General features: G+C 47.4%; 1 protein-coding gene across 1 annotated transcript in view; it reads left to right on the top strand.

Annotated features, from left to right (window-relative positions):
* The first annotated feature begins 17,050 nt into the window (after window positions 1–17,050).
* The window catches only part of TIPE1 (TNF alpha induced protein 8 like 1), a 54,756-nt gene continuing 54,248 nt past the window's right edge, over window positions 17,051–17,558 (top strand). Inside the window, exon 1 of the mRNA XM_086947059.1 lies at window positions 17,051–17,311. Coding sequence (XP_086803185.1) covers window positions 17,299–17,311 — 13 coding nt within the window. The 5' untranslated portion in view covers window positions 17,051–17,298. The remainder of the gene's footprint in view (window positions 17,312–17,558) is intronic.

The raw sequence follows: 17,558 nt of genomic DNA, 5'->3' as shown, positions 1-17,558 counted from the left end.
GGTGTGTGGCGGGTTGGTGGAAGTTCAGGCAGTGGTGGATGTATGCTGGTCCCTGGTCATGACCCAGCAACTTGAACTGGCATCTTTACTGTACGGGGAGCCAGTGGAGGTTCCTGAGGTGAGGGGTGATGCATCTCTATTTAGGGAATGTCAGGATGAGTCTGGCCACTGAGTTTGGTATTGTCTGGAGTCTCTTGATGAGTTGGGTGGTGATTCTGGCATAGAGTGCATTTCCGTAGTCCAGCCTGCTGGTGACAAGGGCTTGAATGACAGCCTTCATGTTGTTGACGGGAATCCACCGGAAGATTTTTCGGATCATGCGGAAGCAGACGGAGGAGACTGTGTTGACCTGATGCTTCCTGGTGAGTTTGCAGTCCAGGATGATGCCGAGGCTGTACGTGGCATTAGTCGGTGTGGGTGTGGGTCCAAGTTCAGAGGGCCACCAGGTGTCGTCCCATAGAGAGGTGTTTTCCCAAAAATCAGCACTTCCGTCTTATCCGTGTTGAGTTTCAGGCAGTTGGTCCTCATCCAGTGAGCAACACTCGTCATGGCATAATGGAAGTTTGTTCTGGTGGTGGAGGAGTCTTCCATGAGCGAGAGCTGGATGCCGTCTGCATAGGTTATGATGTTGAGTCCCTGTGTTCTGGCGATGTCGGCCAGGGGTGTCATGTAGGTGTTGAACAGGGTGCGGCTAAGAGAAGAGCCTTAGAGGATGCTGCAGATGATGTTCTTGGGCTCCAAGGTGATGGGTGGTAAGGCAAATTATCTGGGTGCGTCCTGTGACGAAGGATGTGATCCATTTGGGGGCATCTCCCTGGATTCCGACGTGGTGGAGTCTTTTGATGAGGGTGTGGTGGGATGTGGTATCGAACTCAACTGGGAGGTCGAGAAGGATCAGGGCTTCTGTTTCTCCTTGTAGGAGAGTAGGGTCTGCTTCCTATGGTCACCCCCACTTTTTGCTCTGATATACTGGTTTCACAACTTTAGTGTGGCTGTGGGCCTGCTAATCAGACCCACAGCCCAGCTTTTATCTCTCTAAATTGATACCATGTACTTTAGATACATACCAGATTGGGTGTTGGGTCACCTTTGTGAGCCCCTGTATAGTGTACCATAGGTGCCCAGGGCATAGGTGCATCCAAGGCCTACCAGGGGCTGCAGCATGTATTATGCCACCCCTGGCTGGCCATCCAAATTGACACAACTGGCTGATCACTCAGCTGGGGCAAGGTCGTGTAATCACCCCTTGCTTAGGTATAGTATCCCTATACCTACCATTACATATAGATACATATATACCTATAAGTCACTCCTATGGCAGGCCTTGACAATCCTGAAGGCAGAGTGCTTGGTTTTATGTGAGATGGTGCTCTAGCATGAGCTGAGCCTGTCTGCAGCTTTCGGAACCATGTCCTTATAGCTGTTCTGTGATATAGCCATACCATATACTCTTAAGTGCATTATAATCCTTCGGTTGAATGCTAACTTTGGTTTGGCTTTATCAAAACATGTCGTGTGAGGTGACATACGCTTTTGAATACTAACCCCCGCCAGTCCTGGCGGCGGGGGTAGCATTCCACCCTTCTAGAGGGAGAAGACATGCAGTTGTAGCTTTACCCGGTTGAAGTTAAACAGAGCCTCAGCATCACAAAATGGATGCTGCTTCCACAGACACAAGTCTGAACTCCTGCAGCTGGGAGCCCTTTCAGCGAGGGAGGCCTGGACAATAGATTTCCTGCCTTGGGAGGTGCTAGCACTCCCAGACAGGTCAAAGTGTATTGGGGCAGGGTGGGTTGAATGATATGAGACACTGCCTGGGGCACACAAGGTGCTCCATGCATAGCCCGGTTCAAACCAGTGCTGGGGCACTCCAGCCCCAGCTCTGGCGCAAAACTGGACAAAGGGAAAGGGGTGACACCACCCCCTTCCCAGGTTCCACCCATAAGAGGGACCTAGCAGGTAATCCAGACCCTTTAATTAGTATAAAGCTAGGAGCTGAGTCTAGAGACTTTAGATTATCCTGAACTGAAACTCTGAAACGAAACTCTGGACCTTCGACATTCTACTGCAACTAGAAAACTGAAGAATCTCCCTTGTGGTCAAGGAGTGACCACCATGTGCAAACAGGCACCAACTAGTGAATTGCCGGTTTGCTTTGTCGACGCTCCTGAAGGATTCCGACGACTCTGCTTCACAGGACTGGACTTCCAGACTTCTCGGACCCCGACCCACACCTCCAGCAAAGCTGAGACCCGTGGCGGACACGAGAGACGAGGGACCGGACACCTGGCCATTTTGCTCTTTGCTAAACTGTGCAGCTTCTGAGGCGTCCTCGAAGTTGTGCATTGGGGATTGAGTCGTAAGTGCACCGAAGCTCTGCCATCCACACTCCATGAGTGCCGCGTGGGGCCTGCTCTTGCATTTCCTCTCGACGCGTCTTCGCGGTTGCTAGCCCGCTGGCTAGTGGCCCTCCTGAAGACATCTTTACAAAACAACACCGCTTGCCTAGTTGCTCGAGGCTTGCTTCTGCTTTCCTGTAAGGGGGAAGCTCCCCAGACCTTGCTGGTCTGAACAGAAGCCGATCTTCCCTTCCTACGTGGGTTGCCTTTGCCAAGGCTTGTTGACTCTAATCCGGAAGCCGACACCACCAACAGCGAGATCCTTCGTGGGACAGTCCGTATCCAGCTCCTGGTCATCGTCGATACCTCCTGGTGCACGTGGCTGCAGAGACAAGCTTCACTTCTTCACCTGTTTGCAACTCGACTTCGCCTGGTTCCTTCCTGGTCACTGGCTAGTGACCCAGGCTCTGTCCCCTCTGCTTTCAGGTTCTTCACTGCTTCGATCCACACTTGGATCCCACCGGACATCTTCCTCCTGGTCGCCTGCAGCATCTTTGTGCAGTTCTCCATAGGATTCGACGACGAAACCCGACACGAAAGAACCCCTATGCACCCGGCTTCCCTGGGTGAGGTAACTCGAGTACTCCGGTGCTCCTGCGGGTAATAACTATCCAAGTATCCTACTTTAACTGTGTTTTCCAGTAGTCCATCCGGAAGTCTCTGAAATCAACTACTTTGTTAACTTTACGTTCCCATTCAGAGTCTATGAGAACCCGCGTGTGTATTTAGACACTGCACACGCATCCTGTGAGACTCCTACTTCCTAACTTGTGGTTGTTCAGTGTAGTCGCAGCGATTCCCTAGGCCCAAGGCCTATTTACCTGTCCTGAAGTGGTTCTTATACCACTTACTTAGTATATGGTTCGTGAGGTGCCTAGGGCAGAATTGTATTTGTGTAACTTATAGTATGCTTATTGAGTAACTTGTGCTGTATCTCGAACTCTGACCTCATAAAGAGTGCAGAGGGGTTGTGTTAGTAATACATACATATATATTTTATATATGCCTTGTGTGGTGTCCTTTCATTTGGTATTCAAGGGGTTATTATTGGTAAAACAATTGGTTTCACATGCTCTCTGAAGTATTACCCTAAGACTGCTTTGTCCATGCTACCCCTAGGATAGCTGGTCTACACGGTTGACTTTACAACCATCACCATAAGGGTTGTTTGGACTGATACAGGGTGCCCACTAGAATAGTGGACATCACATATCAGGCCAACTTCTCACACTCCTTGGTCGAGGAGGGTTCTGATGTCGTCGGTAGCAGCAATCAGGGTGGTCTCTATGCTGTGGTTGGCACAGAAGCCGGATTGGGAGATATCCAGCAGGTTGTTTCTTTCTAGGTGATCAGTGAGCTAGAGGTTGATGGCCTTCTCGAGGACTTTGGCGGGGAACGGGAGCAGCGAGATGGGTATGTAGTTCTTGAGTTTGTTGGAGTCGGCGGAGGGTTGCTTCAGAAGGGGTCTGACCTCTGTATGTTTCCATCCATTTGGGAAGGCGGCCCTGGTGATGGATGTGTTGGGGATGAAGGTGAGTTCACCACTGATTTATTTGTTTCAGAGGTTGAAGAAGGGATGAGGGCTGGGGTCCATGGGTCTCCGGAGTGGATGGAGGTCATGATGGCTGTGGTTTCTGAATGGTGAGAAGGTTCCCTGCTGTGAACGGGTGGCTGTGCGTGGTGTCCGTTTGTGTGAGGAGGTTGTTGAGGTTGGTGGGTTGGGGTTCAAAGTTGCTGTAGATTGTAGATATCTTGTTGTGAAAGTAGTTCGCCAGTGTGTCACAGAGTTTCTGGGAAGGGTGGATCGTGTTCTCAGTGGCTGACGGGTGGTAGAACTCTGACGATTCTGAGGAGTTATTTGCTGTGGTTGGCTCTTACTTCGATGCGGACTGTCAGGGTGTCTCTTTTCGAGTCCTTGAGGCATTGGTGGTTTCTGTTGAGGGCTGTCTTGAAGGCGGCTCGGTCTGTGGGATCTCTGCTGGTGCACCATCTTCTTTGAAGTTGCTTTCAGTTATGTTTAACGGTCCTGAGTTCTGGTGTGTACCAGCTGGCTTGTTTGGTGGATATGCCGGTTTTGGCTGGCTTCATGGGGTGACTGTTAGTGCAGTTGGTGATTCAGGTAGAGTAGTTCTGGATGGCCTGTTCCAGGTTGGTAGCGGCATCGGGATGGGTCGTGTTGAGGACGTCGGTCCATTGAGTCTCTGTAACTTTGGTCAAGCTGCAGTGGGAGGAGCCTAGGGGCCTGGTGTTTGTGCCCGGGGAGCCTTCGATGGTGAAGTGGATGATGGCGCGGTGGGTCTAGGTGAGTTCAGTGACATGGATGCACTTCATTCTGCGCTGCCTGTGAAGATCGGGTCCAAGGTGTGTCCTATGCTGTGTGTGGGTTTGGTGAGGCTGATGTTGCTCATGCTTTCCAGGAGGTTGGTGGAGTTGGAGTCTTTGGGGTTGTCAAGGTGGAAGCTGGGCTCACCAAGGAAGATGTATTTAATGCTTGGAGTCGATAGCTAGCAGGGTGATAAATTTGCAGATGGCATTATAGAAGCCGGGGCATGTTCCTGGGGTTCTGTAGGCAAGGGCACCTCTGACGGTCCCGCTGTCGTTGCTTTGGAGTTGGGAGTTGAGGTGTTCCATTTTCGGTGTGACGTCCTCTTCGGTGGTGGTGCATCGGAGTGTCTCTTTGTGGATGATGGCGATGCCTCCTCCGTGTTTGTTGGTGCGGTCTCTGTGTATCTTTTCACAACCCTTCTTTCATTCTCTCTCTTTTTCGAACACTCACTAGCTCTCCGCTCTCCACCCTCCACATTCCCTGCCTCTCTTGGGAGAGCTCTGCTCCTGTTTAGACATCAGCTTCTGGAAAGGAAAGCTGCAGATAAACAGGAAGTAATCAAGTTTGCTCTTTATAACAGATTTATGGGCCAGGAACATGAAACTCCTTTCTGCTCTTCTGGACCCCTCATCCGGGAAGGGCAGCCACCAGCAGGGTCAGACTGGAGCATGTCTGTGACTGCACGTCCACTCACAGTTGTCTTCCTAGACACAATTTAACTGTGGTCAGAGCCCTACAAATATCCTTACACGTTGATATATAAATCAGAGGCGGACCGGCCTGTTGGAAAGCACGACCCTCAGCTCCTCGACAGGCTGGCCACAGATCACAAGTTGTCTCAAGCCAGACCTAGGTAGCTCATTCACTCATTCTACCTTGCATTATGGGACTTGTAGTCTTACACTTACAATAGGAAAAGCTGCATTACACAAACAGAATGGAAACTCTGAAACCATGGCTATGTACACTCGTCATGTCTACATGGAACAACTTAAGAGCATTGTTGGTTTTTGTGCAAAATCCCCACTTTCTGTTTTTTATTTTTGTGTGTTTGGCTCTGGGGATCTGCTTTAGCTGAAGTCCAAGGGACCTTGTATGTGGTCCCCCAGCTGAATGTACTGCCATGAATATCTTTGTTTTCAGTGCCATAATACACATTTCAACGAGGTATTCCTCACAGAAACCAGTTTCCCTAATAGGAACCCGATTGTTCAGACAGTGTGAGCCCTCAGACAACTCAGGTCAATGCTGTGACTTCTCTTCCACCAGTGTGCCACAGTTTCCTGACATAAGACTGACTCTGCCCCAGCACCTCAGTCGATGACTCTAATACACGCTCATCTAAACGAGCCCCCACTACATAAGGTTTTGCTGGTAGAGACAATCCTTACTTTTGTTTCTCCGGTGTGTAGTGCTGACAGCTAATGAGATACAATTCACCCCCAGCATATTGAGCCATTTACACCTGCATTCCCCCCTGACTTTTGTTCGCCTCCATTTTCGCCTGTTTTGTGTCTCCTGCTCTGTTCCAGCGCCTCATTATCAGCTCTCGCTCTGTGCTGGTAACATACTGTCCCAGATCTGGCTGTGTGAGTCTGTGTTTTTTTTCTGCAGAAGCTGTGCTTGAAGCCTCGTTGCAGGCTGCGGCTCACAGGTCACTGCCCGAGTCCCAATTTAAGACATGTCTGGAGTCCCTGCGGGCCCGCCATGTGCGCTGCAGGCCTCTGTCTGACTGCAGCAGGTTAACCCTCTGAGCTCCCCACTTCCAAAACATGCCCTAACCTTCCTCGGCCGCAGAGCAGAATACAGTTAGAATGGGGGCAGCGAGGATATAAGTCAACCTGTATAAATATGCATTCTGTATGAGGGTTTCAGGAGCTAAAACCCTTTCATTATTTGGTTTTCTGCCTGTGTTCCAACAAAAACCAATGAGGCGAACTGGTTTAGTAACTCTGTTTGACTTGTTCAGCAGTGAAAGATTCCTAAAGACTTTCAGCCTGTTTTAGAGGTGGGGGGTATGGAGAAATCTGTCAAACAAAGGCGGGATTTCCATCCAAGAGTGTCAGGACAAATTCTGGCAAATTGTGGTTCAACACATAAAAATTCCAAATGGCGATTGATCATGTGCAGTATTTTTTTAAGCAGTTTTTTTTAAACTGAGACTTCCTCTCAGGTGAGTAACAAAAGGTAACAGACAACACGTGTTTCGCACCTTACATGGCCATCCGGCCTTGGACTTCCTCAGGGCGTTTAGAATTCAGTAAAGGACAGGGATTTTTCCCGAGTAGTCTGGTTCTCACTAGCGTGATTCTCGTGAATAAAAGGCGAAATACCCAGTAGCGGTCAATCATGGTAGTCGGCGGGATTTCCATCCATCATTGGATCACGCCTGGACCTTTGTCCACCCAGGGATCCAGCAGGGTCCTGTCCACACTCCTCCATCTTCACCATCAGGACCGCCAAGATGTGGATTCAACTAGGAAGCCTGGTGTGGCACTACACCGGTTGGCGGTAACTTCATGAAAGGCGGTAACTTCATGAAAGGTGACATGGACATTCCGTAGAACTTTCACCCAAAATGAAATATATTACAGCCAAGACGAGGGGAAACAGCTGCTCCATCCTTTAAGGAGATGCACATACGTGTGTTGGCGCACTGGAAGGACATTCTAAGAGCCCTCCCCCTGGGGTCTGGCCCTCCACCATTTTCTTGTATGCACCTCTTCTTGTTTCTTCCAACTCAGTCCAACTTTTATTCACATTGGTTTTAAAAACTTTTTGCTACTGACCGTTTGGCCCCTCTTAGGTGCCTTTCTTGCACTCTGCCTTCTAATAATGTACTTTTTACTTTTAAAAACAAGCTGACCAAAGGAACCAAATAATGTCTCACATTTTTTACGAAGAGTTAAAGTTTATTCTGATTTGCACGAATAATTAAAATCATAGCAAACATTACAATGAAAAGAGCATCAGAATAGTGACAGTCACAATACGTTAATTTTGCCTCCACACAACACACTTGTGTGTGTGTTTTTTTAATAGCATGCATTTGCGTGTTTCACAAAAAAGCACAAGTACAAACAAATTCATTCTTGAGACATCATTTTTTTTAATGGAGGGTGAAATAGTTAATTTTATGCTGAACCAAACTCTAATGTCCATTTCGAATCAATAATGACAAATAAACACAATTCATTAAAATCTTACAATGCAAAGCAAAAAGCAAAAAAGTTGACATTCGATATCTGTATTTATGCAGGTTTCAGAAAGGAAGATTTAGTCCAAATATCCTATTTTTGGGATGAATAAGGTAACTGAAGTTGGCCACTGGTTTAAAATCTCCCTTTCAAAAACCATGCATTAGAGCAGATTACAAAGGTCAACATCGCTTGCTGTGGTTTTGATAACTGTTTTTGGTATTTTATTATTGCGTCTGTCCTCATATAATGATCGTCTATTTTTAGGCAATTGAATGAGATCACAATTGATTTGGGAGTTTAGCTGAAAGTAGTAACAAATGTTTGCTATAAATGAACTCTTCAATTCCCCGCCTCGGCGGGTCTTGGGCTCAAAATTCCACGGACCTGATCATTCTCGCCTCGGTACCTATTCCAATCATGGAGTCCCACTCTGCAACTCTGGGCAATAGCTTGCTTAATCTCCACAATGGCCCCCACAACGCAAAGGATGCCTGGCCTTCACCCTGGGGGTGCCCAGGAGTGGACGCCTCAAAGCGAAAGCCAGGACGGGTTCCACAGCGGTATTCATACAAGCGCCTTGAGACCCTTGCGGGTGAGTAGCGCGCTATACAAGTATCAATTTACATTTACATTTTTTCATTAAAAATATATATATTAGCAGATGTAATTAAAGTAATTACCCTTGGAAGTGTTCTATGGAAGCAAAGTTAATGGTTTGAGACTTCTTATTAAAAATTATAGATACAGTTAGTTTACTCACAATACATATATTGCACAATCCCTGTGAACAATATGGTTCTCTTTACATACATACCAAATTTAATATGACACTATGATTAATACTTCTTTGTTCTAGATGATCTAGCTTTAGCCTCTTGTCCTGCGCTTTGTGGTTAGTTTACATGTTCAATGAGGTCTACGCTTTTTTCATTACATATACCGTGTGCTTCGTGCAGCGTTTTACCGCCATCATCTCGCGACCTCCAATGAAGAGTAGTTTTCCTTGAAACTTTGGACAGTCCGTCTATGGTGTGATTCCGCCCACGTCCCCATGCAAGGATTGGCTTTTGCACAAGTAATTTATTTATGTTAACAATTTCCTGTAGACGTAGGATGTCAGCGCTAAAAATTGTTATCCTGGGGGATGTGGACATTAAAAACTGATTTGGAGGAGGGGAGGGGAGAGTGATTAAATGTACACATCCATTTTGGAGCGAGAAGAGAAGTGAGCACACAGAGAAAACCATTCCAGTGTACGACAGGATGAACAGACATCGGTATTGCTGAAAGTTTAAGCCAAACATGAAAAGTTCTCAAGGTATGTGGGAAAAAGATTGAGGAAATATGCTAAGAAATTCAGACTATAAACCAAAACAGGTCTAGAAGATTGAAAAAGTAATAACATTGAAGAATATGCAAAGTCTGATTTTAGAACACTGGAATGTTGAGAGCCCCTTTGAGGACAATGAAGAGTCTCAGAGCCAATAATGCCCCCCTATATGCCTTCTGCTCCAACATTCCAATGTTCGTCTTTCTGTTTATTTTAGAACTTTTTGTACCGTCAATGGGTGCGGGTCAGTAGACCTACAAGACAGAATAAAATATGCTGCTGTGTGCTCCAGCATAGTGCAGGACGTGAGGCAGTGTACTCCAGAGCAGGGCTGGTCGTGCTGGTGAGTGCTGTAACATAGGTTGAGATATGATCCTGTCTGTGTGCTACAGGACCAAGTTAGGTATGCTGCTAGGACTCCAGAATAGACGAGATGTTATGCCAGAGAGGATCAAGATAAAATGTGCATCCAGAAAGGATCAGGATCGGATGTGCATCTTGAAAGGATCAGGCTAGCGTGCTGCAGAATATGATAAATGCTGCCAGAAAGGATCAGGATAATATGTACATCCAGAAAGAAACAGGATAAGATGTGCTGTAGGAAAAGATCAGGATAAGATGTGCACCCAGAAAGAATCCGATCAGGATAAGATGGCTGCGGGTAGGGATAAAAGATAGGATGTGCTGCAGAATAGGATCAGGGTAAGGCGTGCATCTGGAAAGGATCAGGATACGATGTGCTGTGGGAAAATATCAGGATAAGGGTTGTGCCCGGAAAGAATCTGTGTAAGATGTGAAGCAGGAAAAGACCAGGATAATATGTGCACCCAGAAAGAATCAGATCAGGATAAGATGTGCTGCAGGAAAGGATCGGGATAAGAAGTGCAACCAGAAAGGATTAGGATAAGATGTGCATCCATAAACTGCCAGGATAATATGCGCATCTAGATAGGATCAGGATAAGATGTACTGCAGGAAAGGATAAGATGTGCAGCCGGAAAGAATCAGGATAAAATGTGCTGCGGGAAAAGAGCAGGATAAGATGTGCAACAGGAAGGGATAACGATAAGATGCGCATCCAGGAAGGTTCAGGATAAGAGTGCATCCAGAAAGGATCAGGATAAGATGCACATCCAGAAAGGATCAACAAAACATGTGCCACAAAAAAGCCTCAGGATAAGAGGTGCATCCAGAAAGGATTAGGTTAAGATGAAAAGCCAGAAAGGATTAGGTTAAGATGAAAAGCCAGAAAGTATCAGGATAAAACGTGCAGCCTGAACGGATCGATCAGAATAAGACTTACAGCCAGAAGGGATCGATCAGGATAAGATGTGCAGCCGGAAAGGATAAGGATAAGATGCACATCTAGAAAGGATCAGGATAAAATGCGCATCCGGAAAGGATCAGGATAAGACGTGAAGCCAGAAAGGATAAGGATAAGATGGGCAGCCGGGAAGGATTGGATGTGCTGCAGGAAAGGATGAGATGTACATCCGAAAAGGATCAGGATAAGAAGTGCAGCCGGAAATTATCAGGATAAGATGCACATCTAGAAAGAATCAGGATAAGATGCGTATCCGGAAAGGATCAGGATAAGATGTGAAGCCAGAAAGGATCAGGATAAGATGCGCATCCGGAAAGGATCAGGATAAGATGTGCAGCCAGAAAAGATCAGGATAAGATGCATAGGATGGATAGGATGTGCATCTGGAAAGGACCAGGAAAAAAATGTGCTTCAAGCAAGGATCTAGAAGAAAGGATCATGATGAGATGTGCATCCGGAAAGGATCAGGATAAGATGTGCAGCCGGAAACGATCAGGATAAGATGCACATCCGGAAAGGATCAGTGTAAGATGTGCAGCCGGAAAGTATCAGGATAAGATGTGCAGCCGGAAAGGATCAGGATAAGATGCGCATCAGGATAAGATGCACAGCCAGAAAGGATCAGGATAAGATTTGCAGCTGGAAAGGACCAGGAAAAAATGTGCTACAAGCAAGGATCTAGAAGAAAGGATCATGATGAGATGTGCATCTGGAAAAGATCAGGATAAGATGCACATCCAGAAAGGATCAGGATAAGATGTGCAGCCGGAAAGGATCAGGATAAGGTGCGCATCCAGAAAGGATCAGGATAAGATGCGCATCAGGATAAGATGCATATCCAGAAAGGATCAGGATAAGATGTGCAGCCGGAAAGGATCAGGATAAGATGTGCAGCCGGAAACGATCAGGATAAGATGCACATCCGGAAAGGATCAGTGTAAGATGTGCAGCCGGAAAGTATCAGGATAAGATGTGCAGCCGGAAAGGATCAGGATAAGATGCGCATCAGGATAAGATGCACAGCCAGAAAGGATCAGGATAAGATGTGCAGCCGGAAAGGACCAGGAAAAAATGTGCTACAAGCAAGGATCTAGAAGAAAGGATCATGATGAGATGTGCATCTGGAAAGGATCAGGATAAGATGCACATCCAGAAAGGATCAGGATAAGATGTGCAGCCGGAAAGGATCAGGATAAGATGCGCATCCAGAAAGGATCAGGATAAGATGCGCATCAGGATAAGATGCATATCCAGAAAGGATCAGGATAAGATGTGCAGCCGGAAAGGATCAGGATAAGATGTGCAGCCGGAAACGATCAGGATAAGATGCACATCCGGAAAGGATCAGTGTAAGATGTGCAGCCGGAAAGTATCAGGATAAGATGTGCAGCCGGAAAGGATCAGGATAAGATGTGCAGCCGGAAAGGACCAGGAAAAAATGTGCTACAAGCAAGGATCTAGAAGAAAGGATCATGATGAGATGTGCATCTGGAAAGGATCAGGATAAGATGCACATCCAGAAAGGATCAGGATAAGATGTGCAGCCGGAAAGGACCAGGAAAAAATGTGCTGCAAGCAAGGATCTAGAAGAAAGGATCATGATGAGATGTGCATCTGGAAAGGATCAGGATAAGATGCACATCCAGATAGGATCAGGATAAGATGCGCATCCAGAAAGGATCAGGATAAGATGCGCATCAGGATAAGATGCATATCCAGAAAGGATCAGGATAAGATGTGCAGCCAGAAAGGATCAGGATAAGATGTGCAGCCGGAAAGGATCAGGATAAGATGTGCAGCCGGAAAGGATCAGGATAAGATGCGCATCCAGAAGATTCACAGCCAGGAAGGATAAGATGTGCATCTGGAAAGGACCAGGAAAAAAATGTGCTACAAGAAAGGATCTAGAAGAAAGGATCATGATGAGATGTGCATCCGGAAAGGATCAGGATAAGATGTGCAGCCGGAAACGATCAGGATAAGATGCACATCCGGAAAGGATCAGTGTAAGATGTGCAGCCGGAAAGTATCAGGATAAGATGTGCAGCCGGAAAGGATCAGGATAAGATGCGCATCAGGATAAGATGCACGGCCAGAAAGGATCAGGATAAGATTTGCAGCTGGAAAGGACCAGGAAAAAATGTGCTACAAGCAAGGATCTAGAAGAAAGGATCATGATGAGATGTGCATCTGGAAAAGATCAGGATAAGATGCACATCCAGAAAGGATCAGGATAAGATGTGCAGCCGGAAAGGATCAGGATAAGATGCGCATCCAGAAAGGATCAGGATAAGATGCGCATCAGGATAAGATGCATATCCAGAAAGGATCAGGATAAGATGTGCAGCCGGAAAGGATCAGGATAAGATGTGCAGCCGGAAACGATCAGGATAAGATGCACATCCGGAAAGGATCAGTGTAAGATGTGCAGCCGGAAAGTATCAGGATAAGATGTGCAGCCGGAAAGGATCAGGATAAGATGCGCATCAGGATAAGATGCACAGCCAGAAAGGATCAGGATAAGATGTGCAGCCGGAAAGGACCAGGAAAAAATGTGCTACAAGCAAGGATCTAGAAGAAAGGATCATGATGAGATGTGCATCTGGAAAGGATCAGGATAAGATGCACATCCAGAAAGGATCAGGATAAGATGTGCAGCCGGAAAGGATCAGGATAAGATGTGCAGCCGGAAAGGATCAGGATAAGATGTGCAGCCGGAAAGGATCAGGATAAGATGCGCATCCAGAAGATTCACAGCCAGGAAGGATAAGATGTGCATCTGGAAAGGACCAGGAAAAAAATGTGCTACAAGAAAGGATCTAGAAGAAAGGATCATGATGAGATGTGCATCCGGAAAGGATCAGGATAAGATGTGCAGCCGGAAACGATCAGGATAAGATGCACATCCGGAAAGGATCAGTGTAAGATGTGCAGCCGGAAAGTATCAGGATAAGATGTGCAGCCGGAAAGGATCAGGATAAGATGCGCATCAGGATAAGATGCACAGCCAGAAAGGATCAGGATAAGATTTGCAGCTGGAAAGGACCAGGAAAAAATGTGCTACAAGCAAGGATCTAGAAGAAAGGATCATGATGAGATGTGCATCTGGAAAAGATCAGGATAAGATGCACATCCAGAAAGGATCAGGATAAGATGTGCAGCCGGAAAGGATCAGGATAAGATGCGCATCCAGAAAGGATCAGGATAAGATGCGCATCAGGATAAGATGCATATCCAGAAAGGATCAGGATAAGATGTGCAGCCGGAAAGGATCAGGATAAGATGTGCAGCCGGAAACAATCAGGATAAGATGCACATCCGGAAAGGATCAGTGTAAGATGTGCAGCCGGAAAGTATCAGGATAAGATGTGCAGCCGGAAAGGATCAGGATAAGATGCGCATCAGGATAAGATGCACAGCCAGAAAGGATCAGGATAAGATGTGCAGCCGGAAAGGACCAGGAAAAAATGTGCTACAAGCAAGGATCTAGAAGAAAGGATCATGATGAGATGTGCATCTGGAAAGGATCAGGATAAGATGCACATCCAGAAAGGATCAGGATAAGATGTGCAGCCGGAAAGGATCAGGATAAGATGCGCATCCAAAAAGGATCAGGATAAGATGCGCATCAGGATAAGATGCATATCCAGAAAGGATCAGGATAAAATGTGCAGCCGGAAAGGATCAGGATAAGATGTGCAGCCGGAAACGATCAGGATAAGATGCACATCCGGAAAGGATCAGTGTAAGATGTGCAGCCGGAAAGTATCAGGATAAGATGTGCAGCCGGAAAGGATCAGGATAAGATGTGCAGCCGGAAAGGACCAGGAAAAAATGTGCTACAAGCAAGGATCTAGAAGAAAGGATCATGATGAGATGTGCATCTGGAAAGGATCAGGATAAGATGCACATCCAGAAAGGATCAGGATAAGATGTGCAGCCGGAAAGGACCAGGAAAAAATGTGCTACAAGCAAGGATCTAGAAGAAAGGATCATGATGAGATGTGCATCTGGAAAGGATCAGGATAAGATGCACATCCAGATAGGATCAGGATAAGATGCGCATCCAGAAAGGATCAGGATAAGATGCGCATCAGGATAAGATGCATATCCAGAAAGGATCAGGATAAGATGTGCAGCCAGAAAGGATCAGGATAAGATGTGCAGCCGGAAAGGATCAGGATAAGATGTGCAGCCGGAAAGGATCAGGATAAGATGCGCATCCAGAAGATTCACAGCCAGGAAGGATAAGATGTGCATCTGGAAAGGACCAGGAAAAAAATGTGCTACAAGAAAGGATCTAGAAGAAAGGATCATGATGAGATGTGCATCCGGAAAGGATCAGGATAAGATGTGCAGCCGGAAACGATCAGGATAAGATGCACATCCGGAAAGGATCAGTGTAAGATGTGCAGCCGGAAAGTATCAGGATAAGATGTGCAGCCGGAAAGGATCAGGATAAGATGCGCATCAGGATAAGATGCACAGCCAGAAAGGATCAGGATAAGATTTGCAGCTGGAAAGGACCAGGAAAAAATGTGCTACAAGCAAGGATCTAGAAGAAAGGATCATGATGAGATGTGCATCTGGAAAAGATCAGGATAAGATGCACATCCAGAAAGGATCAGGATAAGATGTGCAGCCGGAAAGGATCAGGATAAGATGCGCATCCAGAAAGGATCAGGATAAGATGCGCATCAGGATAAGATGCATATCCAGAAAGGATCAGGATAAGATGTGCAGCCGGAAAGGATCAGGATAAGATGTGCAGCCGGAAACGATCAGGATAAGATGCACATCCGGAAAGGATCAGTGTAAGATGTGCAGCCGGAAAGTATCAGGATAAGATGTGCAGCCGGAAAGGATCAGGATAAGATGCGCATCAGGATAAGATGCACAGCCAGAAAGGATCAGGATAAGATGTGCAGCCGGAAAGGACCAGGAAAAAATGTGCTACAAGCAAGGATCTAGAAGAAAGGATCATGATGAGATGTGCATCTGGAAAGGATCAGGATAAGATGCACATCCAGAAAGGATCAGGATAAGATGTGCAGCCGGAAAGGATCAGGATAAGATGCGCATCCAGAAAGGATCAGGATAAGATGCGCATCAGGATAAGATGCATATCCAGAAAGGATCAGGATAAGATGTGCAGCCGGAAAGGATCAGGATAAGATGTGCAGCCGGAAACGATCAGGATAAGATGCACATCCGGAAAGGATCAGTGTAAGATGTGCAGCCGGAAAGTATCAGGATAAGATGTGCAGCCGGAAAGGATCAGGATAAGATGTGCAGCCGGAAAGGACCAGGAAAAAATGTGCTACAAGCAAGGATCTAGAAGAAAGGATCATGATGAGATGTGCATCTGGAAAGGATCAGGATAAGATGCACATCCAGAAAGGATCAGGATAAGATGTGCAGCCGGAAAGGACCAGGAAAAAATGTGCTACAAGCAAGGATCTAGAAGAAAGGATCATGATGAGATGTGCATCTGGAAAGGATCAGGATAAGATGCACATCCAGATAGGATCAGGATAAGATGCGCATCCAGAAAGGATCAGGATAAGATGCGCATCAGGATAAGATGCATATCCAGAAAGGATCAGGATAAGATGTGCAGCCAGAAAGGATCAGGATAAGATGTGCAGCCGGAAAGGATCAGGATAAGATGTGCAGCCGGAAAGGATCAGGATAAGATGCGCATCCAGAAGATTCACAGCCAGGAAGGATAAGATGTGCATCTGGAAAGGACCAGGAAAAAAATGTGCTACAAGAAAGGATCTAGAAGAAAGGATCATGATGAGATGTGCATCCGGAAAGAGTCAGGATAAAATGTCCTGTAGGATAGAATGAGATGTATTGCGGTGTGCTCCAGCATCGGATAAGAGGAGCTGCTGTGCTGTTTAGTGCCCTGCAGGGTTTAGATGTTCTGTGTGCTGCACTGCAGGGTTGAGACTTAATGTCTTGTTCTCAGATCCTGTACCGAGGTCTCTGGCCCTCTGGCACCGCCAGGCTGCAGTAAGGTTTGACAGTGTAGGGAACCCGCTTGAAGGCCATGTATACAGTCTGACCTGGAGTGCAGCTGTCATCAGTGCAGCAGGTGCAGTAGCACCGGGGCTGTTGTTTCCCACTTAATCAGTTTCCACTATCAGGCCAGGAGTTGCAGACCCGGCCTCTTTGTTTGTATCGGGGCCCATGGCGCCCATGCTTCGCCCCTGCGTCTGCCTGATAGAGCTGTCTGTCAGTCTGTCCTGCCTCTCTGACAGCTCGCCTCGGCCCGCGGGCCATCAGATGATGCCTGTCCCACCGCCCTCCCAGGCTCCAGTGACATCCCCATGGGAATAGCCCGTCTGTCGCCTCCCCCGCGGCCTCCTGCCATTGGCCGCTTCGTAGAAAGCTCGGCCTCCCATTGGTCGCCTCGCCCTTCCTCCCGCCCCGCTTCTGTTTGCAGCAACTTTACTCTCGAGTTTCAAACTTTGCTTCCCCTCCGCCGGGCTCGGGTTTCAGATCGCGGATGCCCGGGCGGGAGGGACATCTCACAGGCGGAGGAGCTGCTGAGGGCGCACTCTGCTGAGGGCTGACTCCGAGAGAGGGGCTCACCCGCCCTCCCCTCCCTCATCTGTCAGGGTCACGGCCGGTGGAGGCAGAGGGGCTGGGGCCGCCTCCCTCCTCTCTCGACCCTCAGGCGGCAACGGATCCAGAACAAGGCGCCCCGCCGGATGCGAGCACCAGGTAAGGAGGTCACAGACCCTCAGCAGCCGGGAGGGCGAAGGAGGGTCCCGCCCTGGGCTGTGTTCAGATTGGGGTCCGGCCACGGCCGGTGTTAGTGTGTCAGATCCAGATGTGTGTAGTTTCATTGCACGATCAGCTCAGCAGTTGTATGTTTGTGTTTCACTCTGTTTAATCAGATCGCCTAAGGGCAGTGGGTATTGTCTTAAGGTGGATGCTGATGGCGCCGTTCTAGTCACAAAAGCAGTTT

Source organism: Lissotriton vulgaris, chromosome 12, assembly GCF_964263255.1.
Source record: "Lissotriton vulgaris chromosome 12, aLisVul1.2, whole genome shotgun sequence".
NCBI lineage: Eukaryota > Metazoa > Chordata > Amphibia > Caudata > Salamandridae > Lissotriton > Lissotriton vulgaris.
The sequence above is the reverse complement of the archived record's forward strand: the minus strand, read 5'-3'. Positions and strand labels throughout refer to the sequence as shown.